The sequence below is a fragment of the Gossypium hirsutum genome, chromosome A10 (genome assembly GCF_007990345.1).
Source record: "Gossypium hirsutum isolate 1008001.06 chromosome A10, Gossypium_hirsutum_v2.1, whole genome shotgun sequence".
Taxonomy (NCBI): domain Eukaryota; kingdom Viridiplantae; phylum Streptophyta; class Magnoliopsida; order Malvales; family Malvaceae; genus Gossypium; species Gossypium hirsutum.
The window spans coordinates 113,630,630-113,657,842 of record NC_053433.1 but is presented as its reverse complement, the minus strand read 5'-3'; the positions used below and the strand labels follow the sequence as shown (position 1 = coordinate 113,657,842).

The 27,213-nt window shown below is 32.6% G+C and overlaps 2 protein-coding genes across 2 annotated transcripts; one reads left to right on the top strand and one right to left on the bottom strand.

Moving 5' to 3' along the window:
* Positions 1–4,337: 4,337 nt before the first annotated feature.
* LOC107897814 (WAT1-related protein At5g13670) lies at positions 4,338–6,356 on the top strand. Its single transcript, XM_016823389.2, has 7 exons — positions 4,338–4,737; positions 4,833–4,895; positions 4,971–5,087; positions 5,162–5,408; positions 5,472–5,633; positions 5,713–5,861; positions 5,955–6,356. Exons 1-7 carry the CDS (start codon positions 4,544–4,546, stop codon positions 6,196–6,198), a joined length of 1,176 nt encoding a protein of 391 aa, XP_016678878.2. The 5' UTR covers positions 4,338–4,543; the 3' UTR covers positions 6,199–6,356.
* A 14,970-nt stretch (positions 6,357–21,326) lies between these two features.
* Positions 21,327–25,378, bottom strand: LOC107897813 (anaphase-promoting complex subunit 8). Its single transcript, XM_016823388.2, has 4 exons — positions 25,027–25,378; positions 24,378–24,684; positions 21,874–23,124; positions 21,327–21,782 (listed from the first exon to the last, which is right to left on the bottom strand). Exons 1-4 carry the CDS (start codon positions 25,110–25,112, stop codon positions 21,693–21,695), a joined length of 1,734 nt encoding a protein of 577 aa, XP_016678877.2. The 5' UTR covers positions 25,113–25,378; the 3' UTR covers positions 21,327–21,692.
* Between the last annotated feature and the right edge of the window lie 1,835 nt (positions 25,379–27,213).

Sequence of the window (27,213 nt, the reverse complement as noted above, 5' to 3'; positions counted from 1 at the left end):
TCCCAAGCAGGCTCGTTGGCAGGTTTTACTAGCAGAGTTTGATTTCACAATAGAATATAAACCAGGAAGTGCCAACAATGTTGCTGATGCACTTAGTCGAAAGATGGAATTCGCAGCAATCAGTCAACCTGATGGCTCTTTGTTGGAACGCATTCGAGAGGGATTGTCCCATGATCCTACGGCCAAAAATTTGATTGAGCTTGCCAAGGAGGGAAAAACAAGAAGATTTTGGCTTGATGGGGAGCTAGTATACACTCATGGACACCGCCTCTATGTGCCCCATTATGGGAAACTCCGTAAGGAAGTCATGAAGGAATGTCATGACTCGAAATGGGCAGGCCATCCAGGGATGCATCGCACTTTGGCCCTTTTGGAGGATCGCTATTATTGGCCTCACATGGGTGCTGATGTGGAAACCTATGTGAAAACTTGTCTAGTGTGCCAACAAGACAAGGTTGAGTTAAAGACTCCAGCCGGCTTGCTTCAGCCCCTGCCAGTCCCAGAAAGGCCATGGGAGAGTTTATCTATGGATTTTATCATTGGTTTGCCTAAGTCTGACGGGTTTGCTAGTATTCTTGTTGTGGTGGATAGGTTTTCAAAGTATGCGACTTTTATTCCGGCAACCAAAGAGTGCCCTGCTGAGGAAGCAGCTCGGTTATTCCTTAGACACGTGGTGAAATATTGGGGAGTGCCACTATCTATTATCAGCGATCGAGATGGTCGATTTACTGGTCGGTTCTGGACAGAGTTGTTTAAGTCAATGGGCTCAGATTTGAACTTCTCCACAAGCATGCATCCACAAACCGATGGGCAAACTGAACGAGTAAATGCACTGTTGGAGACGTATCTTCGGCACTATGTGAGTGCCACACAAAGGGATTGGCCAAAGTTGCTGGATGTGGCCCAATTTTCATATAACTTGCAGAAAAGTGGGACCACGAATCAAAGTCCATTTGAAATAGTGACGGGTCAACAGCCACTCACACCCAACGCTGTTGTGACCCATTACACAGGACCAAATCCGGCAGCCTATAGATTCGCAAAAGATTGGCAAGAGAAGAATGACTTGGCTAGAGCTTGTTTACACAAGGCAAATAAGCGTAGCAAGAAGTGGGCCGATCAGAACCGAAGGGATGTACAATTTCAAGTGGGTGACTCAGTCCTTGCTAAACTACACTTGATTTTACGATATACTGGGTTGCACAAGGGTCTTGTCCGAAGGTATGAAGGGCCGTTTAAAGTTGTGAAGAGAGTGGGCAAGGTGGCCTACAAGCTGGAGTTGCCACCAAAACTTAAAGTACACCCAGTCTTCCATGTAAGCATGCTTAAGCCGTTTCATGAGGATCAAGAAGATCCGAATCGAGGCAAGTCCGAACGAGCACCGATGGGGGTAAAAGTCTCGTATGATCGTGAAGTAGAAAACATTGAGGCAGATCGGATAATTAGACGAAAGTACCACCGACCACAGCATGAGTACTTAGTTCGATGGAAGGGACTTCCTGATAGTGAAGCAAGTTGGGAACCTGCTGAGGCATTGTGGCAGTTCCAAGGGAAGATTGACCAGTTCCATGAGGAGGATGCGACGAGGGCGTCGCTAGAACAAGTGGGGGAGAATGTCATGGGTTGCACGTCGGTGCTCGCAACCATGACAAACTGGTGCGATCCATCGTGTTCGAGGGAGGTCATTTAGCCCAACCAAACTGGCCCAACCAAACTGGCCCGGTGATTGGAGAGATTAAAAGCCCATCTCAATAGCCTGATAGAAATGGGAAGTGTTCTAGAAGATATAATTATGGAATCTTAGAGTTCTATTTGTATACAGCTGGTTATATAAGCGTAGAGTTCTAATTGTATTCAGCTTTTACTTATAGCTATTGATATACTGTGAGGCTCAACTATAAATAGAGACCTCTTTGCTCATTGTATATGCATTGAGTTATTAATAAGAATTTTGAGAATATTCACTCAAACTTTTCTCTCAAGTGTTCTTGCTTTTGTTCATCTTTCAAGGCTCGTTCTTACTTCGTTCTTCTGTTGTTCTTCGTGATAATCTTAAGGGAATTCTATTGAATCCTTTATTGTTGCAAGTGAAGTTGACTTGGGCGTTTTTGCTGCTGAATCTTTATTTTCTTCAAGTTAGGCTGACTTAGGCGTTTTGAGCAGAGAAACTGCCTAAGGCCGCACGGATCGCGTGGGAAAACTCTAAGTCCGTGACACTAGTACAATGGCCTCAGTATAGAATTTTTAGTACAAAATTATATAAGTGCTTAATTTATATTATAAAATTGTCTGTTTTGTTATTAAAAGTTACTTATTTCATAAATATAATTTTATTAATATAATACTTTATATTATTTTAAATAATTATGATAATTCTTTTTGAACAATCTTATTATATGTTTTGATCATATCTGCTCTTCTTGACATAATGCCTAGAACTACCCATAACCCCTCCCCATCCCCATAAATAGAAGAATAATGGGCTTCAATACATTCGAACCCAGATCTTCCTGCATTAACAATAATACCCACGCCAGTCAAATTAAGACTCAATCCACGAGTATTTCAATTTTAATTAAAAAAAGATAATTTATTTTAAATATAGCAAATTTTAAAAATAAAATCAACACAATCCTTTTAATATTAGCTATCTACATAACTATTGAATTTAACATTTTTATTGAAAAATTTGAATTAAGTGAATATATTATCAAACCCATTTAAAAATTTTAATGTCTTATTTTGTTGCATACTTGTACGTGCTTCCCAAAATTCTAATTCCACGATTCATTTCTTAGTTGCATACTTATATTTACTTATCAAATTTTGTATACTTATATTTACTTATTCAAATTTTGGTCATTGATTAGCTAATTATCCGAAATAAATTTAGAAAAAAACTACCCATTAAAATAAGGTGGGACTCGAAAGGTCTCAACCTTACCGTTAAATCAATACTTAATTACTTTTTATATACTTATTATTACTTTTCATTATTTGTATTTTTAAGTTTCTATCTATTAAATCAAAATTATATCTATTTTTAAGCAATTCAGATTATTCAAGACAACAAAGCAAGAGACTTGAATTCAGTATTGGTCAGATGAATACATCAGTTGCTGGATAAGACGACACGATGACGAATCCAACAAATACTCAGAGAAAAAAATAAAGTTGTAAATCTTCTTGCAAAAGTGAGTCGTAGTAATGAGGACGTTTTAGTTTTGTTTGAATAACCTCTCCGAGGGGTATTAGTTGAAGTCATTTTAGACTCTTTGTTTGGTTTATATTAAGAAGAAAAAAAATTACATCTATTTTTGGAGAAAAAGCTCACAAACCAAAATTTGATTCTTGTTTTTATATTATTGATTTAGTAACATAATTGTAGATATATTTGTTAGAGGTTCACAGATTTTATAGTTATATTCAAACAATTGGAGTACCTAAAAACCAACAATATCAAACTACACAGAACAAAAAAGAAAGAAGATTAGATTTGTTATTTCTTCTAAGCAAAAAATCTATAACATATATTAAAGGAGAATGCATGAGGGACGTGTTGTGGATATGTTGCCCTTAAAGAATGGCAATCGTCTTTGTTTTTGGTGGTTCTGTTATTGGTGTCGTAGGGTTATGAGAGGAAAGAATACAAGGAAATTTTGTATTTTATATTTTTTTATATCATTTTATATTATTTTAATTTTAATTTAATATACACTTTTAGATACAATATTTACAAACGTCAAATTTAGTTGGAATGTTGGTTTAATGGTCGATTTATAATCTGTAGAGGATAAATATGCTTTAATTCATATATTTTTACACTTACGACGATATTAATACCAACAATTTTTTTATTTGTCGTACACACTTAATGATGCAAAATGACTACAAATGGGTTAACGTGGATTTGTTTGTAGTGCACTCATGCTTCCATAACTAGAAACCCAAAATATGTTACATAAAAAGGCTCACTGTTTTAAGTTAAAAATGAAATGGATGGAATTGGAATATTAATTTAATTAGTTCATCAATATTTTGAAAATATATTTTCAACCTTTCCAAAAATTTTGAACTCAATTTTTCCGAAAATTTTAAATTTAATACCAAAATACGTAATCAGATTGTCTACATGTTTATGCTTAAATTCAAATCGAAATATGTATCAAACAAGACGTTTTTTTAGAAAATGAAAATTCGGAAGAACATAAACAAACTAGCACCAAGCAATATTTCTTATTCATGACAAAAGTATGATTACCCGACACTTTTAGCAAGTTTTAAGTTTGTGATGTTGCATGAAACTGTTTTTGTACTATATTGAAGGATGTTTTTACAGTTCACGTTATCCATTTTTGCCACAAAGAAAGTGGCATTTGTCGAGTTGATTGATAGATTCAAATACCTGCAAAAAAGTAAAGAATGCTCTCCACGTAATTTACACTAACGCACATGACTGTTCCATTTTTTCATTAGTTTTATATGTTCAATAACAGCAAAGCTTTAATGAAAAGAAATATCAAAAAAGAGACACACACAATCAATGGAGTCCTGGACTCAACTTTTCAACCATGGGAAACCATTTTTGGCTATGATTTTAATGCAGTCTAGTTATGCCGTGATGTCGATTATCGCGAAATATGCTTTAAATCAAGGGATGAGTCCACATGTATTGGTAGCTTATCGGTTGGCTGTTGCCGCTGTTATCATTACGCCGTTTGCCATTGTTTTAGAAAGGTCTCCCTTTCCCTTCCTCTGTTATGCTTGTTATTTTGCAGTTCCGGATCTTTTTGTCGCCGGTTTTTATGAATCATGGCTTGGTTCTTTTGCAGGAAAACGAGGCCGAAGATGACATTCAATATCTTTATCAAGATAATGTTGATCAGCTTACTCGAGTAATGTAGAATCCATCACCTTTTTAAAAGTTTTCATTATGATCAAATAATCATTTGGTGAATACTTGTTAATAGGCCGGTGCTTGATCATAACTTCTTTTACACCGGGATGAAGTATACGACGGCAACGTTTACGACTGCTATGTGCAACATTCTACCTGCCTTAACTTTTGCATTGGCTTGCATCGTCAAGTAATTTCCTACTCTTACTTGGTTTAGATTCTTTGTATTTCTTGTACGAACTGTCGTGACGATGATTTTGTAAGGCTCGAGAGAGTGGAGACCGGGAAGGTTCGTAGCCAAGCAAAGGTAGCCGGGACTGCGGTGGCGGTGGGAGGAGCGATGATAATGACTCTCATCAAGGGGCCTGTCCTAGAATTACCCTGGACAAAAGGGAGGAACCACTACTTGGGTCAACATGGTGCAAGTGGAGCTCACAAACAAGATATGGTGATGGGTGCTCTTTTGCTCCTTGCAGGTTGTTGCTGTTGGGCTTGTTTCGTCATTTCACAAGTAAGAACTCGTTTCGTATTCACATAAAATCAATAATCAAAAGCTAAATGGCCCTTTTAACAGGCAAGGATCCTAAAATCATACCCAGCTAAGCTTTCCCTTACTGCTCTTATATGCATCATGGGCACCTTTGAAGGCACCATTCTCGCATTTGCGGTCGAATGGCGCAACCCTTCTGTCTGGCTCATTGGCTTCGACTCCAAATTGATAGCTTCTCTCTATGGCGTAAGAAATTCTTTCGACTTTCGAGTACATATTCGTTGAACACGGGTGTTTCAGGGAGTAACAGTTGATGTATGTGCAGGGGTTGGTGACTGCCTTTGCATTATACGCAATGGGGTCAGTAATGAAGAGAAGAGGACCAGTTTTTGTGAGTGCTTTTAATCCATTAAGCATGGTTATTGTTGCAATTTTGGGCTCCTTTTTCTTGGCTGAAGACATGTATCTAGGAAGGTTCGAATCAATCTCTCTTCTAAAATATATAAATCCAATTAAAATCTTTGCAAATTTGAAGGTTTTTGGAACTATGGTATTGTTGTTTTGCAGAGTACTAGGAAGCATTGTTATTGTAATCGGCCTGTATCTAGTCTTATGGGGTAAGAGCAAGGACCAACCTCAATCGACACCGGACATCATGGTGGTGCGAGCTGATCAACAGATGGCTATAATTAATGGTCATATTGAGAATCCAGAACCTGAGTTGATTCCGGTGACACGAGCCAGCCAGCAAATGGCTAATATTAAAGGCAATATACAGAATCCAGATCCTAAGTTCATCACTATAGAATGATGATCAGGGGTGAGACCTAAAATCTAATCGAAGTAGCTGTTAGGAATAGATAGGAAGTTTTTCAGTTTTTTTATTTAAGAACATCAGAAATCAACCTCTGCTACATGAAAATTGAATTAAATATGAAATGAAAATTGATTGCAGAGATTTTAGATAAACATCTAATCTAATCTAATGATTTTAGCTTAAGAATTGAATTGAATATTCCAGGTTTCAATTAATAAATATTCCCAACATTTTATCTTCCTGTGATAGATGATCAAGAAAATAATAAAGGGATTCAATCATAACAGAGACAGAGATAACAAATCTATTTTTCAAATCATATACATGCACAACACATCTCTTTTACTTCAATGATGTATGATGACTCAAAATTCACATTTAGATTTTATGATTAAAGCAAAGTATTAAAAATATTAAATGTTAACAATTTATTTTTAACTTTAAATTTACTAAATATTTAAGAACTAAACTGTCTATTTGCAAACCTCACCTCATAATATTGATTATTACAAATACCAATACAAATATCATAATACATCCCATATAAGGATCTACTTGTCAAAGAGTGTAATCGAATTTAAGCAGTTGATATCGATAAAATTAATTTATTTAAACATGATCGAAAGTTAATAAATGACGATAATATTAAAGGGTGCACATGGTCATACAAAGGTTGTTAACATGACTTTGTTTGGCATCGAAGGAATAATAATTGATTTTGTAATGTTAATAACACATGACCAATTTATTATTACTAAAAATAAGAATTCAATAATTGATTCTCTTTCTCATGAAAAGTGTCCACTCTGACCATGAAAAAGGAGCAAAAGTTTTCTTCTTTATAACTAATATAAATAATGAATTTTAAACTTTTTTTATAATAATCTTAAATTTTAATTTCCACCAATACCTCATTTCTTAAGCTTTCTTTTCATCAAGAACAATTTAAATATAATAAAACAAATCGTATCACCTTTTTATAATTTCCAATCATAATAATTTTATGAGTTTTTTCCGTAGGTGCAATTCATCGTCAGGCAAAATTAAATAATGAAAATTTTGTTCTTATATTTCCTGTTGATAAAGTTTGTGATAGGCATCCCAAAGGCATGAGAACTAACCCTAACTTCAAATGTATTAATTTTTTTTCATATAAATTTTGTTCTTATCAACTTTCATGCATTGATATAAAATTCTAGCAGGTTAAATTTTTTCATCTCAACTATAAATCGTGTGTACTAACAATTGATTAATAATTGATACTTGATAGTTGATTGCTGATTGTAGTGACTAGTTTGATTAACTAATTCTATTAATTGATTTGACCAATTAATTTTATTAATTATTTTATAAAAGTATTTGATAAAACTTAACTGATAGCTGTAAGTTAATATGTGTAAAATAACAATTAAGGGCATGACACATGTTATTGTTATGTATTTATTTGTTTATCATACTTTAGTCTTTATTGGGTGAAATTATTGAAATAAAACACTATTACTAAGGAATTAAAATATTCATTACGAAAATTAATTAGTGAATATATTTAAAATTTTAAATAAATAAATTTCTTAAGTTCTTTATTCGCAAATATTAACCTTGTGGAAATTGATAAATATTAATAGTGTATCAATATAATTGTAAACTATATTCTTAGTGATAATTATGTCACACTCTGAATAAATTTGTCAAGTAGCATATTTCAATTAATATAAAATTGCATAAGAAATCGTTTTATACAAGTAAATTGAAAATAAATTACGAGAACATAAATATTCAAGAAATAGTTACATGTGGCAAAGGGAGTAATTTTTGGGCAAATATGATCATATATGTCATTCCACATATCTTATTCTCAATCATCTCAAAGTCTTTTTCTTTTTTTTGTTTTGGAGATTTTAGCTCAACAAGCTCTTGCAAACCTTCATTCACCAAACACTACAATTAAAGGGTTTAACTACACAATCCTCCATTTGTGCCCAGATCACTAAAAGAGACCCAAAACTCAATTCATCAAATACCCGTGCTAAATTTACTTCATTTGGAATTGTTTGTCACTAAGCAAATGTGTATATGCTATCATGTGTAGGCACTACATGCATATTTTTGAATTACAGGGCAATTGGGACTCTGAAAGCAAGACATTGTGTCGCACAACCTGAAAGATAAAAAGTGGCCGCATAAAGAGTGATTTGCATTTGCATGGCTTGGACTCTTTTTGGAATAAGACAACTTAAAGTTAATATCTTGTGGGATGAGATTGTATCAAACATTAGATTTCTTTTTTATTTTTATCTTTATTTTGTTTTTTTATTTGCTAATTATTTAAGTGGAATTATAGTTGTAAAATAACACTTTCCCTTTAAAAAAAAAAAGTAATCGTAAGAAGGGGGAATTGGCTTTTCATTTTACCTTTTTTTTCGTTTTCTTTTTTTTTCGTTTTCTTTTTTGACTTAGCTTTTGATTTTGGACTACCTTTATTTTTGTTTCCTTACTTTCAATTTCAATAAAAGGCTTCTGTTTATTATTTTTTTAATTCTCCATTATTACAAGCAGTCAAATTCTAATCTTGTTAGGATGGATAGAAATTCAGTGTTTGAATTGTGAGTATTTATTGTTATTTTTCTTTCTTTGGCATTAGTATTGTTATCAATATAGGAGATCGTAAGTTCAAGTGCGTTGAAACACATTATTGTCCTACTTAAAAGTTGGTGAGGGGCTATGGGTAGTTCTAGGCATCTTATAAAAAAGAACATATATGATAAGAACTTATAATGAGATTAATGTTTAAAAAAATCACATTTTGTCTTCTTTTCACTTTGGTGTTCATTTTTTTCTCCGATTTCTAAATAGATAAGATCGTCTCCTAATATTGTTCTCGAGATTGTTTTGAGAATGATCCCTTATTCAATGTTTGGGATAATAAACAATAGGTAAAAATAATTTAATTAGTAATTGCCGTCTTATTTCACTGAAGAATAAATTAGTGTGGTTCAATTGAGTAAAGCCATGAGATCAAGCAATCTAATTGAGTTGATTTGCTCAATTGAGATCGTTAATGACAGTTGAGTTCTTATTTTCACAAGGTTGTCAAAGGATTAAATTGCAAGAATTGCTCCTAAAGTTATTCATTTTATAAGAGTTAATTGTAGAGTTATTCCCGCAATTAATTTACCATTAAGGAAGGATTGGTAGTTTGAGGCTAAAGGTTTTATTAATTTAGTTTATTCTACTTATTTCAAATTATCATTTAAATTCTGTTTTATCGTGTTTTGATTCTATTTATTTATTTTCATTATACTTTAAATCTCTTATCTTTATTTTCACATGTTTGCATAAGTCATGGGCACGATTCTGCTCACCACAAATTTTGGTTGCAAGATATCGAAACATTGATCAATCTAATTCAATCTCAATCTCCGTGAAATCAACCTTACTTTCTTATCTACGATTATATGTTTTTAAAAATTAAAAAAGAAAAAATTTTGATGATTTCCAAAACCATCAAACTCAATATATTAGTAAAAGAAAAAAATTAAAAATCCTTTATACCTCCCTCAAAGACTATATAACCCTCCAATGAAGCCTCCATGGGCTGGTAGCATTGGTGGTGGTGGAAGACACAAAGTGTAGTTTACTGTTCATGTGAATTTTTCTCACAGTCCCTTCAATCGCAGACAATCCTAAGCCCTTGGATTATAATAATATTAGTATTATTATTTTAGATTTAACATATTTAAAAGTTAATTTAATATTTTTATAAAATTCTAAAACACTAAAATCCTGGACCCTACCATCTTAAATTCTAGACCCTAAAAAATCGTAAGCTTAATTAAAGATATTAAAAAAAAATCTACAACTGGCAATTGTTTGTGAGTACGAATTATCAGCATATCGTTTTCCTTTTAAATATGTATACATAAAGATGATATAAAAAAAAAAGAAGCAAAGAAATGTTACTTTCAAATAAAAAAATTAAAAATGTATGCATAAAGATATGAAAAAAAAAATGTTACTTTCAAATAAAAAATTTAAAAATGTATGCATAAAGATGACATGAAAGAAAAACAAATGTTAGGTTTAAAAATAGTTTTAAATTTGTTGATCGAGTATTGGCTCGATTGGTATGTGTATTGTTGTTAATGTAGGAAAATTTGAGTTTGAGCGCATTAAAATGCATTATTTTTTTATTTATGGGTTGAGGAGGAATTATGAATAATTATGAATATTGTATCGAAAAGAACAAATATTGTTGGAATCTAATTTCTAACTGTCAAATGCAATCATTCTTGAAAATTAGTAATCAACCACATAATGCTATATCTATCAACATTATATAAAAGTAAGAAACATTTGTACTGTAGCAAAGCAATGGAGATGTGCTTACCTCAGCTGCCAACGCCTGCCTTTTTTTTCCCCTTTTTGTTATATAGGAGGGTTTGCTGGATGGCCAAGAAGGAAAGAGGAAATAAAGAAAAGAGAAAAAGGAAAGATATAAAATTTTAAAAAAAATGTGTTTCTTATTTATTTCAATTTTTTAGGTAATCCATCTTAGAGAAAAACTTTTGTATTAATTAATTTAATTTTAAAATAATATATTTAAATTGATTGATTTAAACATTGATTCGCGAATTAATTTAATATTTATATCCATCCAATTATAAAGAAAATAGAAAATAAAAAAATTAAATAATTAAATTGCATACTTCAATTATATTTTTGTCACAAATGGTATTTGGATAAATTTTTTTTCAAGTTGGTATATTCGTTAATCAAACCACTAAATTTTTTTTATTGTAAATGATACTTAAATTATTCTTTTTGTTACTCATTTTACACCACAACGTTTTATCCGTCAAAAAAATCTAGTCAATAATAATTTACTGCCACATTATATAAACTTAAAAAGAAAACTAAATCTTTTATTTATTTATTTTTTTACATTATTTCTCCCTCTTTATTATTATTATTATTATTATTATTATTATTATTATTATTTATGTTTTCCTTTATGCTCCAATTTCACTCTCCTGAGAGGTTGATGATTAATTTTACTTTTTTGTCACATGCTAATTTTTACTTGTTATCTTTTTTAAAAATAGAATTAACGGTTTAACTAATGATTGAACTAATAGAAAAATAAAATTTGAGAAATGTAGTTTAGGTGTCAAAATGGGAAAAATACATAGTTTAAATATCAATTTATGGGTTAAACATTTTCTTTTAAAATCACTAGACTTACCGGTTTGACGAATGGAGATACCAACGTGAAAAAAAGAAGAAGTAATTTATGTATTAATTATGACTAAATAAATTTATGTACCAAGGTAAGGAAAAATAAAATAAATAGGTAGCAATTTATGCAGGGAGATTATAATATAAATTTATCATTGTATCGTATTAATGGCAACTTGTATTGCTCTAGAAACATTCGTAAAGACTAGCTTGTTGGGCACAAAAAAAATGATTGTGGAGTCGAATTCTGCTTTGTCTATGCCATGGTGCTCTAATTCGGCCCTTAGACCATGGAAGTTGGCTGAAACTTTCAAGAATATTGATCAATTCATTTGTTTGATTCCTAAAATTATATTCGTGTATGCTCCGAAAAGCCTGAATTGTTGGGCTGATGCTCTCGCCAACTCAAGGGTTGATCGATCGTAATTCGTTCTTTTGTATGTGGGGATGGCTAAGCCCTGATTTGTGAACTTTGTTTGATTGCTTCTATTAATGAATATTGATGATTGAGAAAAAAAATAACCACACTATTCCATAATTTTTAAAGAGATTATAAAGAAAATTTATCATTTTAGGGACTAATTTTTTAAAGGGAATATTAAAAAAATTAAAACAGACATATGTCATGTACTAAATTCTACTTGTGGAGTTAAAAAACCTCCACTAATAATGGACAGAATACTAATCTTTAACAGAAATACAATTTAATATATAAATATGATTTCAGTCATTTTTAATTTTTTTATTATACTTATACACTTTTTTTAATTTAATGTCTTTAATGATCATTTTCTACTTTCACATTATCGTTATTGTTGCGTTCGAATCCAAACATATATTTCACTATTAATTTAATTTTTCTACTATCATAATTAATTTCACCACCACTGCTATTTTTATTCTCACAAAGTCAATCTCACCATCCATTCAAACTAAAGCATACTTAATTTGAGTTGCAAGTCTTAACGTATAAGCGAATATAACCGTGAAGATCTTTTAACTTAAGAGTATGTTTGAAATCTAAGGGAATCAAAAAATTTATAATTTTTAAGTAATAAAGTTATAAAATATATAATTTATTTATATTTAATAACTTTAGGTAACATATTATCAATTTATTTTTAGCAAATATGAAATTTAAATTTCCATAATTGATTCTCATGAAAAAGTATCCACTTTTATTGGTAATGAAAAATAAATAAAAATCATAATATTCACTTATCTTAACATTTAAATTATACTTATTTCTATTTTTTTTATAATCAAAAGAACTTTAATTTCGACCAATACCTTATTTCTAAGTAAATTTTATTGTTGCATAAGTTTAGAGCAATTTAAATATAATAAAACAAAGCATATTACCTTTTTTTTTTCAATCATAATAATTTAATGATTTTTTCTGCATGTGTAATTTATGGTAAAAGGCAAAATTAGATTATGAAATTTATGATTTTTTTCTGCAGGTTTAATTCATGGTAAGGTAAATTTAGATAATGAATTTTTTAGAGGTAAATCTAGGGGTTAGCAAGGTTCTGACCAAAATTATTATTTAGGTCTTTTAAATTTTTTTTAAATTTTAAATTAGTAAATATAAAATTATACTTTGGCCCCCTAAAATTCTAAAAATTTGATTTAATATTTTAAAAATTATAAAAATATAGACTATTAAAAATTAAAATTTCATTTCGGCCTCCCTTAAAAAATTTTTTTGGCTTCACCCCTGGAATTTTTTTGTTTTTATATTCTTTGTTGACATATAAAATAAAAAGTTAGTTATAAGCATCCCAAAGGCATGAATATTCTATTTACCATTTAACTCTAGTAGGATATAGACATAAAATTAATCAAATTGGTCACCCCACTGTTAAATTGTAATGAAAGATTAATAGTGTATCTATATGAAAAGATTTTGGGTGGAAATTCACTGTTAGGCTTTTGTTACCATTTCACGGTGGAATGACCAATTTGATTAATTTCTATTTGAGTGACCAAAATAATAAAAAACAATTTAAGGTGACCAAAATAGGAACGAGCATATTTAGATTGATTAACAAGGTAGTTTACCCGTATGTAATCTTGGAGGAAGACACAAGAGGTAGTCTATTTTTTATGTGGAAAAAGAATTGATTATTTTAAAAAGGGTTAACATGTAGTTTGCCCCATGAATTTGTCCAAAAGTATCAAGTTTGCACTTGAAAAATTTTTTTTTACTTAGTTGGTATCTGAACTTGTATTCCATCTCCCAGGTTGATACAATGTTAGTGTGTGTGCTGGTGTGGCAGTGATGCCCAATCCTATAGTGACACATGGCAGACATAAATAAAAAAATATATAAAAACCTTTAAAAATATATACATAAATTAGTTTATGGGTTAATATGTAGTTTACCCCCTTGAAATTGTCCAAAAGTACCTAGTTGGTACTTAAATTTGTATCCCATCACATACATTGCGCCAATTTGTTATCAACATTAATTTTTTAAGTGTTAACCTATAGTTTGCCCCCTAACTTGTCTAAAAGTACCTATTTGGTACTTGAATTTATCTTAAAAGTACATAGTTGTGCTTGAACTTGTCAAAAAGATCATACTTTTTAAAATTAATTTATATTTTTAAAAAATTTATATATTTTTTAATTTATATCCGCTACATGTCATACTGAGAGCTGTCATGTGTCACTATAGGATTGACCATCAATGCCACGTCAGTATAAACTAACAGTGTTAGTGCAAAGGTACCAACCTAGGCGATGGAACACAAGTTCAGGTACAAACTAGGTACTTTTGGACAAGTTTAGGGGGGCAAACTATAAATTAACCCTTAATTTTTAAAAAAAAAATAGAAGTTTTTGGACAAGTTCAAGTACCAATTAGGTACTTTTTTAACAAATTTAGGCAGAAAATTACATGTTAACCCTTAAAAAATTAAGATTGTTAACAAATTCGGGCAATGTTTGACACAATACAAGTTTAGGTACCAACTAAGTAAAAAAAATCCAAGTACCAATTAAATATTTTTGAACAAATTTAGGGGATACACTACATACTAACCCTTTTAAAAAGTTGAATTTTCATTGTCTAGTTTAATAATTCACTAATGTTGTTAACGCTAGGTACCATAATAAAACACATATTAATAGTTCAAGTACCACATTAGATATTTTATGAAAGTACAAATGCCAAATGTGACATTCTAATATAAAATTATATATATGGATAAAATACATATTTAATCATTTACATATGCTTTAAATTATGTTTTGGTAACTTAACTTGTAACACCCCTTACCCAGTCCGGTCGCCAAACCCGAGTAATAAGGTGCTACAAGCAATTACAACACTTACAAGCACATTAGAATTTAAAATCTCAAATAATTATAGAAATTCATAATAATCAAATTAACATGTGATTCAATTAATTTTGAATTAATATCGAGCCTATGGAAGGTCAAAACTAAGCAGGCAATTGGAAGTTTTAAAAAGAAGGAGAAATCTGCATACAGGGGTCACACGACCATGTGTGAATGCTTAGGCCGTGTGGGATGTACCACACGGCCTTGTTGCCAAACTGTGTACAAGAGTCATGCCTGTGTGAGATAGGCTACATGGCCGTGTGAGTGGGTCACATGGCCATGTGGATAGGTCACACAACTGCGTGAGCAAACCATGTAACTCTCTAAGTCGCGTACACCAAAATCACTTAAAATTTTACAGACCATATGACCATGCCCTAAGCTCATGTATGGCACACGACCATGTGCCAAGCCACGTCTCAGGCCGTGTGTACCTGAAAAATACTTTCCAATTCAATCCATTCAACCTATATTCACTTAAGCAACACAACCATTTAATCACATCCAAACCAATTCAAAAGCATCAAATAAGAAAAAAAAAAGCAATCATTTAGAACAACCAACCTATGTTCCAAACCAAAATGCCACAATTGACACCTCAATCAATAATCCAAAATAAACTAAAATATTATGTGCATACCATTTTAATATGCCTCCAAGGCACCTCAAACAATGATTCAATTAACAACAAATTACTAACCATTTGAAACAATCTCAAGTTGACTCCTATTCAACTTCATCCCATTTACACCAAAACTACCAAACCATTTCAAGCATAATATGGGTATAAGAATCACTTTTTGCACATCTATTTTATCACACCTTACCTAGTTACAAATTAAGCTATAAACTATGCAATCCAACTACTCAACCAAATACCATTAACATGATCATTTCCATCACTAATTGATGCGGTCGTTGAGAGCACCAAAAATATCCTATTCCCTGTAAAATAACGAAAAAGAAATAGTAAAGGGGAAGTAGGGTCGAATCCTCAGGGACCGGATTATACGAATGCTTGTTTCTCGAAATCCTGGGCAGAATCGTGCCCAAGAAAACCTGCATTCCTGGAAAAATAAAAAAAAAACAGAATTTAAGAATTGATTTTGGAAGCGAAAATAAAATAAAAACAGAATTTAAAGTTTACTGAAATTATGATTACGAAAATAATAAAAATAATAAAGAGAGTTTTAAGAGAAAAGAAATTCTTATGGGAAAGTTCCAGCCTCTGGTTGTCTCATTCCACCTTGGGCTCAATCCTTGGCTTTTGGATTATCCTTCTCAACTCAAGTAAGCCAGTTATAGTGGAAGAGGACGCCTACGACCACCAGCTCCAAAGATTAGACTTACGATTTTTAGGGAACCTGACTCTAGCCAGTAATCTATGCTAGAGCAATGCTTCTTAATGGCGAATCCCATGCCATTTTGTCTCATTGGGTCGCCAACCTCTGACGCAGTAAGTTAACGAACCGACTATGCAATCCTTCCAAAACATACAAAGCGGTCGCCTTTGCATATGCTAAAAAGCTTACTTCTTAAGGGCCATGGACGGAAGCGTCAGCCCGTAGTGCGAAGAAACGATGAATACTTGGCGAAAAAGCTAAGTACGGATTCTAGGCCTCAAGAACCCTTTTTGGGGAAATATTGACAACTTTTGGCTAGAAGGGTTTTAGTGGCTAATGATAATGGTGGGAAAGCAAATAAAATTATGGAAAAAGAAATTTTATTGAAAGAAAAAAAAATGGAAAGAACAAAAGACTTTTGGGGGGGAGAGTGATTACAGAAAAGATGGATCCCAAATAGAGTCACTTCACCCCCTATTTATAGTGCTAGGGAGATAGTCTAATTGAATTTAAATTCTAAAAAGATAAATATATTTAATTAAAGATAATTAAAATAAAATCCTAAAATTAAATAATCCTAATATTTATCTTAATATTAATTATCCTAATATAAATAAAATAAAATAAAATAGAGTCTTCCAAAATAAAATCTCTTCTATTTGCTTTTAAGTCCTTGTGTCTTCCATGTTAGCACTTTTGGCACCATATTTGTCCCACGTTGCATATTGGCCCATTTAATCTCCAAATTGACGCTTTTTTTCTTAAATTTACTTTTCGCCTCCAATTTAGTCCCTAAAAGATAAAAAGACGTAAATAGCTCAAATTAGTAGGCTCAAGCTCAAAATAAACACATGATTAATATATAAAAACACATCATTTTAGAGTATTATCAAATTCCCCCTACTTAGCCCATGCTTGCCCTCAAGTATGGTTCCTATCGACTGTGAAAGCTAGATTCTGCCATAAAAGAAATACCACTCCAAAGTTTCATAAAAATTAGTTAAAAATGCATATGAAAAATAAAGAGACCTCTAAGCTTGCTTTAAGTAAAACAGAAAAAGTATTCTAATTAATTCACACAAAAATTAAGATCGACTTGAGTTATGCTATTTAGGTAAATTACCAAACCTACTAAGACACCTTAATTATTTCCTCCTTTAGTCCCCGAAGCGCAACTTTATTAGTACTTATTTTTTTCTTCTTTTTTTTTCCTTTTTTGATTTTTTAATTTTTTTTAAAATTTTATAATTATTTATTTACTTAGGAATATATTAAACCTTTTAACGCGAAGAGAGATGACAACCCAAGCACCCCACCCCGGTTACTCATCCCAACATACTCCTAAAATTATTTATTTCTGGTTAGCGGAGTTTTACCCAACACGTCACACAACCTTTTGACGCGAAGTAGAATGACAACCCAAGCACCCTACCCCGGTTACTCAGTCAGTCACGATTTGAGCCATACTCATAACCTTGGCTAGCGGAGTTTTACTTGTCACGTCACACAATCTTTTGACGCGAAGTAGAATGACAACCCAAGCACCCTACCTCGGTTACTCAGTCAGCCACGATCTAAGCTGTACTCATAACCATGGAAAACATTTATTAAAAATTAAACGATATTTAAAATTCTTGAGAACTCAGGAAAGAAAAAATTTAAGTGTCAAAAATAAGTTTCAATAATCACCTAATAGCCATGAACATTAATTAAGCATGCAATCATTTTAAGTGTTCACTTTATATTAAACTTGATCAATTTTACGAAAAGCAAGATAGAATTAACCCTATTAATCATAATTATTTTTAGCCTAATAAAAATAAAACAGTAGAGATGGCATCAATTATGGGAAAAATCATAACTTCCTTAGAAGGTAAGAATCATGCTTGTAGGTCAAACAGTAGGCAATTCCTGGTAAAATCTTGGGCATGAAAAGCGGCAGGATATTCTTAAAATAAATGGGCAAAAACGAGCACAAAATAGCAGCAACAACAATATGACTGCAAAAATAGCAGATAATAATAGTAACAACGAAGAATGCCTCTCCCCACTTAAAACACATAGTCCTCGATGTGAAAACAAATAGGTGGAGAAAAAAAATTTAGAAAAACTCCCCATGTAGTTATCGTCGGTTGGCGCACACGGTGGAGAAGAAGATGTCGAAGCGGCAAGAGGTGTAGACGGGGTGGGTGACGTGTGCAACGGCTATTCAGCTTCGGGTTCTCACCATGGTGGCTAAAAAATCGGCGGTGGGTGGTGGAGGAGAAAGGAGTCGGCGGTTATGGAGAAATTTGGGGAAAAAAATGTAAGGTTTTGGGGTTTTATTTGCTGAAAAAGGGTGTTTGGCTACAGGTTTTGGGGATTCTAGGGCTAGAATAGGACTGTTTGGTTGCAGAGATATGGCATTCTGGGCTAGAATAGAATTGTTTGGTACCATGGATAGGGTTGTTTTGGTGCACACTTTCTGTCTTTTTTTTTTCTTTGTATTTTCGCTCCATTTCACCTAGATGGAAGAAGAGAAATTTATTAATATTTAACTAAAATAAAATAATAATAAAATAAAATAATAAATAATAAAAGAAAAGAAAGGAAAATAATAAATAAAAATAAAAATAAAAAGAAAGATTGGGTTGCCTCCCAACAAGCGCTTGTTTAAAGTCGCTAGCTTGACGCCTCAACTAGAATTGGAATTGTTCCAAATGAATTCTTTCATTTGTATGGGTTTGGAAATTCTCCTTTTTTATCACATCCACCATATTTGGGTTTAATCGTCCTTGCGCATCTTTCCTTGGTTTCATACTTTCCTCCAAGGGGTTGATCCCTTTTAAGTCAGCAATGGTTTCATCATTCTCCAAAAATGTGAATTTGAAACGCTCGAGAAGTGGTTTTAATTTCGGATCTGGTGCCTGCACAACAGAAGGTAGAAGTTTAGTATCCATAGGAGCCAATAATTTATTAACAGATTCAAAATCATCAAACATCATTTTAGATTTATCTCCATAAGATGACTCAAAAGTTTTTTCTACTGATGAGTCAATTATGTCGACACGGTTTACGTCCAAGACTTCACTTGGGTGACTAATAGTGCCATAAACGTTAAACTTCATGATCTCCCTGTCAAACTCCACCGTGAGGGTTCCGCTTCGTACGTCAATCTTAGTATTTGCAGTACTAAGGAAAGGTCGCCCAAACAAGATGTCTGAAGACCCAGGAGCATTATCCTCCTCCATTTTTATCACATAGAAATCTGCAGGGAAGATAAGCCCATTGACTTTGACTAATATGTCTTCGAGGACTCCTTCGGGATGCACAATGGACCTGTCTGCCAACTGAATGGTAACACATGTCTTTGTCAAAAAACCTGCGTTAAGTGATTCATAAATAGAAAAAGGCATGACATTTGTGGACGCCCCTAAATCACACATGGCCTTTTTGATCCTCAAATGGCCTATTTTGCATGGAATAGCGAACATACCCCTATCTTTGAATTTAATCGGCATTTTTCGCTGTAGCACTGCAGAAACATTCTCAGAAACACTTACCTTTTCATTACCTGTTAGTTTTCGTTTGTTGGTGCAAAGCTCTTTAAGGAACTTGGCATACCACGAAATCTGTCTGATGGCGTCTAACAGTGGTAAATTGATCTCGACATTCCTGAATGTCTCAAGGATCTCCTTGTCTTCCTTACTTTTTCAATACTGATTTAATCGTCCTGGGAATGGAGGTTGGATGGGGTGTTTCTATCGTATAAAAGAATATAGAGTAAAAGAGAGTAGGTATTTTATTGATTATTAGAAATATCTTCAAAATCTATATTTATAGAAATAAGAAATGTAAATGAAATAAATTTCTACTTCTAATGACTATTAGAGTCTTAGAATAAATCAAATTTATCTTGATTTTAATAGACATCTACTGAATAATAAAATATTTATAACAATTAATATAATATTTTTATATTATTTTAGAATGTAGAAAGCAGGAGATTTAAGTTTATTTGACCAATATGCCTTATATATACTAGATATAATGTCACAAATTTGTATTGTCAAATTTTAACACATTGGAGAGGTTGAGAATGTCCAAGCATAATCCATTACTAATCCAACAGTTGTACATATCACTCAGGTAGATGCAAAATGGAGTATAAGCTTGAGCAAATTTAGACTTGGACACATCTGTGCTTATGCATGAACTCTATTTCTTGTCTAATATGATGCAGGACTAATGGTTCATTTCTTCTTCCTTCCAAAGTTTGCTCCTAAACATTCGTTTCTCAAAATGATTGGACATAAGGTGGGAAGTTTTTTCCGAAGACTAAGAGAAGGCAAAGGAGAAGGATAAGGAAACGACGCCAGGTTCCACCAAGTGCTAATATTATTGCTGGTGACCATATTCGCAATATGTGTGATTTTAGCAATAGCCACAGCTCTGCCTTGGCAATGTATGCATCGGTTAGAAAAGTAGGATGAACAAAACTGATTTTTGTAATATTTTTGCTGTAAATTGATCTTCTCTGCAGAGGAGATACAAAAAGCTTATGACATTTATTTCCATCATATCTATATTTATTGAAAAACAATTTTTTTTAATGGCTGGATGATTAAGATATTTAACTTTGAATAAGATAGTTATTACTATAAGGATAAATTTTAATATTAATTTCTACTCATATCTCATTTCCTTCAATATAATATTAAACTTATATGTTAATCTGATGGTTAAAGTGTTCACCATCTCAAGTGTAGTTTAAGTTCAAGTTCAAGTCGTCGCATTGCTGTTAGGGCATTACTATTAAGACTTTGCTGCTCGAAAATTTTAAAATCTTAAGTTTGAATTTCACATTATATAAATGATGGATGAGCTCTTTAGATTTCGTTCTAGTTATCAATCCATAATGTAAAAAAGAAATTATAAATACAATTATAAATTTTCTAATATCAAAATAAAATTATAAATTTTTAAAAATCAAAATAAAAAAACTTGTATAAAAATAATTTAATTATATTTTCTAGATATCATATTATAATATACCATGATGTCTGAGAAAACTATAGCAAATATAATTCATTTGATATTTGTACATATTTTTATATATGGATACTAATTTTTATTTCAAAAATATCAATAAATTCAAAATGACACATTGAAATGGAACATAAAACCAATCTGCTCTAGAATGACAGATCAAAATGCAAAGATAAAAATAAATGTAAATTAGATGATGAATGATGCATCATGTTCATGGCCCCTGGCTGCCTTTCTCTACAATTGACATTTACTAGTTCATAAAACCAAATGTGGTGAATTTTTATCAGGCCTCATTAAATTTGGTTTTTTTTTTTTTAAATCACCATCTTCTAGCTCCATTTTTTTTCTTCTGATGTTTTGAGTTGTTATGTTACAACACAACAATAGAAAAGTATACAATGATTCTTTTCCAAGTAATACAAACATGTAAAACCAGGCCATCTAGAGTGCTACTAACCAAGAACTAGCCAGCTAGAACTGGCATATCCCAAAGATTTCATTGGTGTTTTTGGTTATGAACAAGAAAAATCAGGGATGAAAATGCTCGACATCCATGGAAGGAAAACCAGATTGTGCTATTCTCATACCTCGGAGTAAACTCTTGGCGGTTTCCCTCTCCTACAATCACAATAGAGATGAACAAAATAAGTAAAACTTGTTAAAAATGGCTAAATGATTTTGAAACAGAAAGAATAAAGGTGAAACACACCGGGCCGGTATAATCTAGAAGACGGGTACAATACACTTCTGCTTCTTCAAATTTCTTCTGTGTTTTGTAGTGCGTAGCAAGAAACATCAGCGCTTCGACTATATTAGGTCCTTCTCTCTCTTCAGCTTCCATTCTTTCTAAATCCTTCTTATAATAGAATGCAGCCTCCTCAGGTTGATCGAGTTCTCTATGTAATATTGCTAGTCGATGCAGGGCGATTGCTTCTGTGTCATTACAATTTGCGGCACGTTTGTAACATTTGATGGCTTCCTCAAGCATGTGCAGCTGCTCAGATTCATAGCATTGAGCCATAGCAATCCATAACCGAGAATCAATAGGCTGAAAGAAAACAGATTTCCGAAAATAATGCAAAGCATAGTGGGGCATGCCCATCATCTCATATGCTTGTCCTAAACCATACCAGGCTCGATAATCCCGAGGGTTTATGTCCACAGCTCGTCTATAGGCATCAACTGCAGCAGGAGTGTTTTTCATCTCGACATACTCATGGCCCATTAAAGTCCAAGCAGATAAATAGTTTTTGTTCAATTTGAGCGCCCTCCTAAAATACACGACTGACTTCTCATGCTGCCCTTTTAAACTGTAGTAATTTCCGATAATGCAACAAGACTCAGGACGGTATTTATCAGTCATAATGACCCTATGAGCAAGATAACTCAAGGCAGAGAAACATTCCTTTGTGTAGAGCACATTAGAATATGTATCCATGTCCTCTACTCGATACGGGTCATTCCTTAAAAGATCTTCAAATATCACTTCAACTTGTTCAAATTCCCTTAGACTATACCGGGCTTTCGCAATTTGAGCCTGTATGTAATTACTAAAAGTAAACATACCCTGTAGATTTTCGTATTTTGACAACGATTCATTATGCATCCTGAGTTCTTGGTAAATACTAGCAAGAAAGAACTCCTTCATCCAATGGTTGCTGAGATTGAGTCCGTTCAAGATGTCAACTGTAGTGCATAAGGATTGTAACTCCGACCAGGCACTCCAATTCCAAGGGTAACTATTCACAGATTCCACAAGAACTTTGCGGGCAAGATTTTCATTACCTTTCTCTTTAAGCACAAGACCGTACAAGTACAACCCAAAAGGATCTATTGTGTTATTCTTGCAAAGAGTTGCTAACTCCCTCTCTAGAGAAACCAATTCACGGTTAACAGCATCACTCTTACCTAAGGGCCCTTCAAGTTCTATCATTTCTTCTTCTTTCCGTTTTTCTCCAGCCTTCAACGATACAAATAGTAAAGCACAAAAATATAAGATAGTTTGAAGAAATCACATAGCATTGGCATCAGAAATAGAAGGCCTATAAGCAATGTATACTTTATTCAATGCTAAGTGCTAACGATATATGATACAAATATTTCGATATTAGATTACGCATCGATGATAGAAGATTCCTCCCTGTGGATTAGTCTTGATTCCCAGGGGAAGTTGTCAGGCAACAAACTTAAACATCAAAATAAAAGATAAAAGTAAGAAAATCAAAGAGATAAAACTAAAACCCTATTGTAATATTCCTCAGCCACAAACGCACATACAGTCTTAGCCTTTGCATTTCATACCGGCTTTACACTTTTTTCCTTTTTCTTCCTGAAAAAAATTTCCATAGATTACAATAACAAGCCTAAATGTTGTTTCCTAAAATCTTTCTTATGGTCCCTTTCCATTTTCATCCTTCTAGCAACAATAACTCCCCATGCCAACTTAAGATCAACTTCAAAGAAGTAATTACGACATTACAAGTACTAAGTTCAGTATAGGTTCTGATCAGTTTGCTTGGTATTTTTCAATTTCAGGAGCAACTCTACCAACTACATGCCAATATTTTGGTATAGACTACTTATGATGTATCAAAACTGTATTTTTAATACGTTAATCAAGTAAGAAAGGAAGCACCTAAGTTGTTCATCCATCCATGTACTTCTAACATTTTGATCAAGGAATAAGAATGAACTGATAATGACAACAAAAAGATTATGAAAGGGTACTATGGCATAAGTTTAATTTACTGGGGCCAGGAGAACCTATATTTGTACAAGACGAATGTCATTTCCTTCCTCAACCTAATCTCAATGTTTCCCCATTAAGCCCAAAAAGAGAAGGAAAAAGGGTAACATAAATGTCCAAATAAAATACTTGCATAACCTCAATTTTCATACTTTGAAGCCAGGTTAAGCTTCTTCATCAATGAAGAAAAATTAATCACCACAACTTATTCTCCTCCACAAGCAAGCTTCCACTGTTATAATAGGTTATAGAGGTACAAACAAAGCACTCATTCACTAAATCCGGTGTTTGTCAAATCTTATTACTCAAGAGAAAGGCGATCAACTAAAGCATACGGAACACAATAATTGACATTTGAACTAGCTGTGACATCATCAGACTCAATTTTACACAATTAAAACCAGGGAGCATAAGAACAGCTAGTCATTTAAAATACTATAAGATAGCGAAATGAGAAGTGAACAAACCAGATAAAGAGCATAACATCGCAAGAACACGGATTTCTTTCCAGTTTGATCCCGAAGCACATGAGCGGCTCTCCTATATTCTCGGCAATCAAAGTATGACTTGGCAAGAAGGTAAAAGTCACCATGTATGGCTTCATCTTCCTCCATCACCGGAGTGGACACATAGGCAACACCAGTGGGAGGTGTGGAAGTAATCTCATTGGTGCGGAACCTTCTGTGTATACTCGAGCTTCCACGCTGAAATCTCGTGTTTGAAGGCGTGAACTTAGCTGGGTCTTGCTCGATTCCGACAAGCTGTTCTGCTGCCCTGTAAATCAAACCGACCAATGATTTATTGCTCCCAGAAGACAGCATAAAAAACATAACTTTATCATTAAAAAAGCACATTGAAAGAAAAAGCAAATCCAAAATTAGCAACCCAGATTAAGGCATTGGACTCCCAAAGAAAAAAGTTCAGTTCTACTTCAAGAAGTCAAATAAAGCACCATTTCCAAAGTGTTCTACAGATCTTCTAAGACCTTCTAAAATGCTAAGAGATTGAGAAAAATGGGTTCATTGTAAAAGAGTACAAAAATTCAATCTTTCTTATTCTTCTTCATCAAAAAGCAAAGAGAGAGTAGCGTGGGTTTAGGGTTTTATGAAGGGCTACCATTTGGAAGCAGAGTAAAGGCAACGGTCGCTGAGTTGGCGAATAGCAGTGCGGAGCTCGATTCTGCAACTTTCTTTAGAACTCATTTTTTGAAAAAACAGATTTGGGGACTGAATTGAAATGCTACTAACAATAATGAAGCTGCCGCCCTGCCTTCAGCATCCCTCACTTACTCCAAACAAATTTCAGAATAGAAATCGTAGTTTTTTTAATTTGCCTGATTTGATCCATCCGCGCCTAGCATTTCGAAAAAAAGAACCATTATTTCTTCCAATTGGGCTTTGACAGCCCAAAACGAGAAGCTCGCTGTTATTATTGGGCCGAAAGATAAAGCTCTTTGTTTTGTAACAATGGCGCTGCTCGGGGGGATCTCGTGGGTCTTTCTTCTTAAACTGTAGGGTAAATTACACCATTAGTTTAAACTATGAGTAAGTTTTTGTTTTAGTCACTTAATTAAAAAGAATTACAATTTGGTCATTTAACTATTCACAATTTTTTATTTAAGTCACTGGATTGTTAAAATCGATGTTCGATAGCTTTCTCAGTTCGTATTGTCTGCAATAATCGAAAGTTATCTTTCCCCTTCTCTTATATAGTTCAATTTTTTTCTCCAATCAAACAGTTTTTTTTCTCCAATCATCGACACTGACCGTTAGATTAATTTGGATCTAAGGTATGTTCTTTTGTCAATGGGTACTGACCACCATACCAATCATTGAATCACCTTTTAGAGCTCATTGGTGGAATTTTTTAAAAAACTTAACAACTTAGTGACTTAAATAAAAACTTTTAAATAGTTCAATAACTAAATTGTAAATTTTCTTAGTTAAGTGATAGAAACAAAAACTTACCCCTAATTTAATGATGAATGGTCGAATTTACCCTAAATTTGAAGTGTTGTTAAGTTTGTAATTAATGATGTTTAAACTGAACGGGATTAGCCAGTCAAATTGAGAACCGGTTAGGGTACTAATCCGAAGAATGGCATTGAACTGGTTGGATTGGTTAAAAATTAAATGTATTGATTGGGTTCAATTTTTTTTATTTTTTAATATTTTTAAAATTTTTTAATAATTTTTTAATCGAACTGGCTAGACTGATAAACTAGTGATTTGACTAGTTCGACCATTGATCCAATTTTAAAAACATTGGTAACACTCATTCTACCACTCAAAGTGTTGTAACAATTAACAAGGTTATCTCAAAGTAGTCAAAAGAAAAATGGGTATTGATGAAAGATGGATCTCACGGGTCTTATAGAGTTTTTAACGGCATTACCTCCGAGATCATTGTATTTTCAAGGGACAGAAAGGAAAATCTTATATAATAATTTATTATTATCATCATTACAATATCAAGAAAGGAAGATCAAAGATATTTTTAAAAATATTTACTTTTTAATAATTTTTTTATTTTTGAATTTAAATTTTTAAAAAAATTAATTTTGATAAATTTGAATGTAACATGACACATTTTGATAAAAAATAATGTAATTAGTATTTTTTAATGATTCAGGTTAAAATAGAACATAAAAGTTTAGTCATGAAAGTAAATTAAAATGATTCTATTGATGATATTGAATGTCAAATGGGATGTTTAATCAGAATTATAGGTCATAATAATTGAAGACAAAAGCCTTCCAATTCGTTTCGCTTTATATACTTAATTATTTTGGATTGTTATTTAATACATTAAGTGTGTTTAAAATTATGATATAAATATTTTTGTCAATTATAAGAAATTTGAGTTCGAATGAGTTGAAATCATATTATTCTAAAAATTATACACAATTCTAGATATTCTGTATTTTAAAATTATAATGCTATGTTTCTATAAATGCCGAGGTTTTGGGTTGAGGAGGCGCCTCTAAAGGTGAAAGCAGAGGTTAAAAAAGATAGAAAAACTCTGAGATGAAGATGAAATGGGTCGGAAAAATGAGTATCAAGGACTCTGACGGTTTGTATCTACAAGATCCATCGTAATTTATCAGGGCTGATGATCTATGGGAGCAAGACGATGGCAGTAGTGATGCTGTTGAAGGATGGCAAGGAGATGGGGCCGCTGGTTTTTAAATGGCTTGTTGGTTTACTTTTTGTTTATTTTTCCTAGTTCTGTTGGAGGTTTCCTCAGAAAATGGTGGGTTTCTTTTGATTGTTTGTTTGGTTTTTCTTTTGTGGTTTTAGTGGT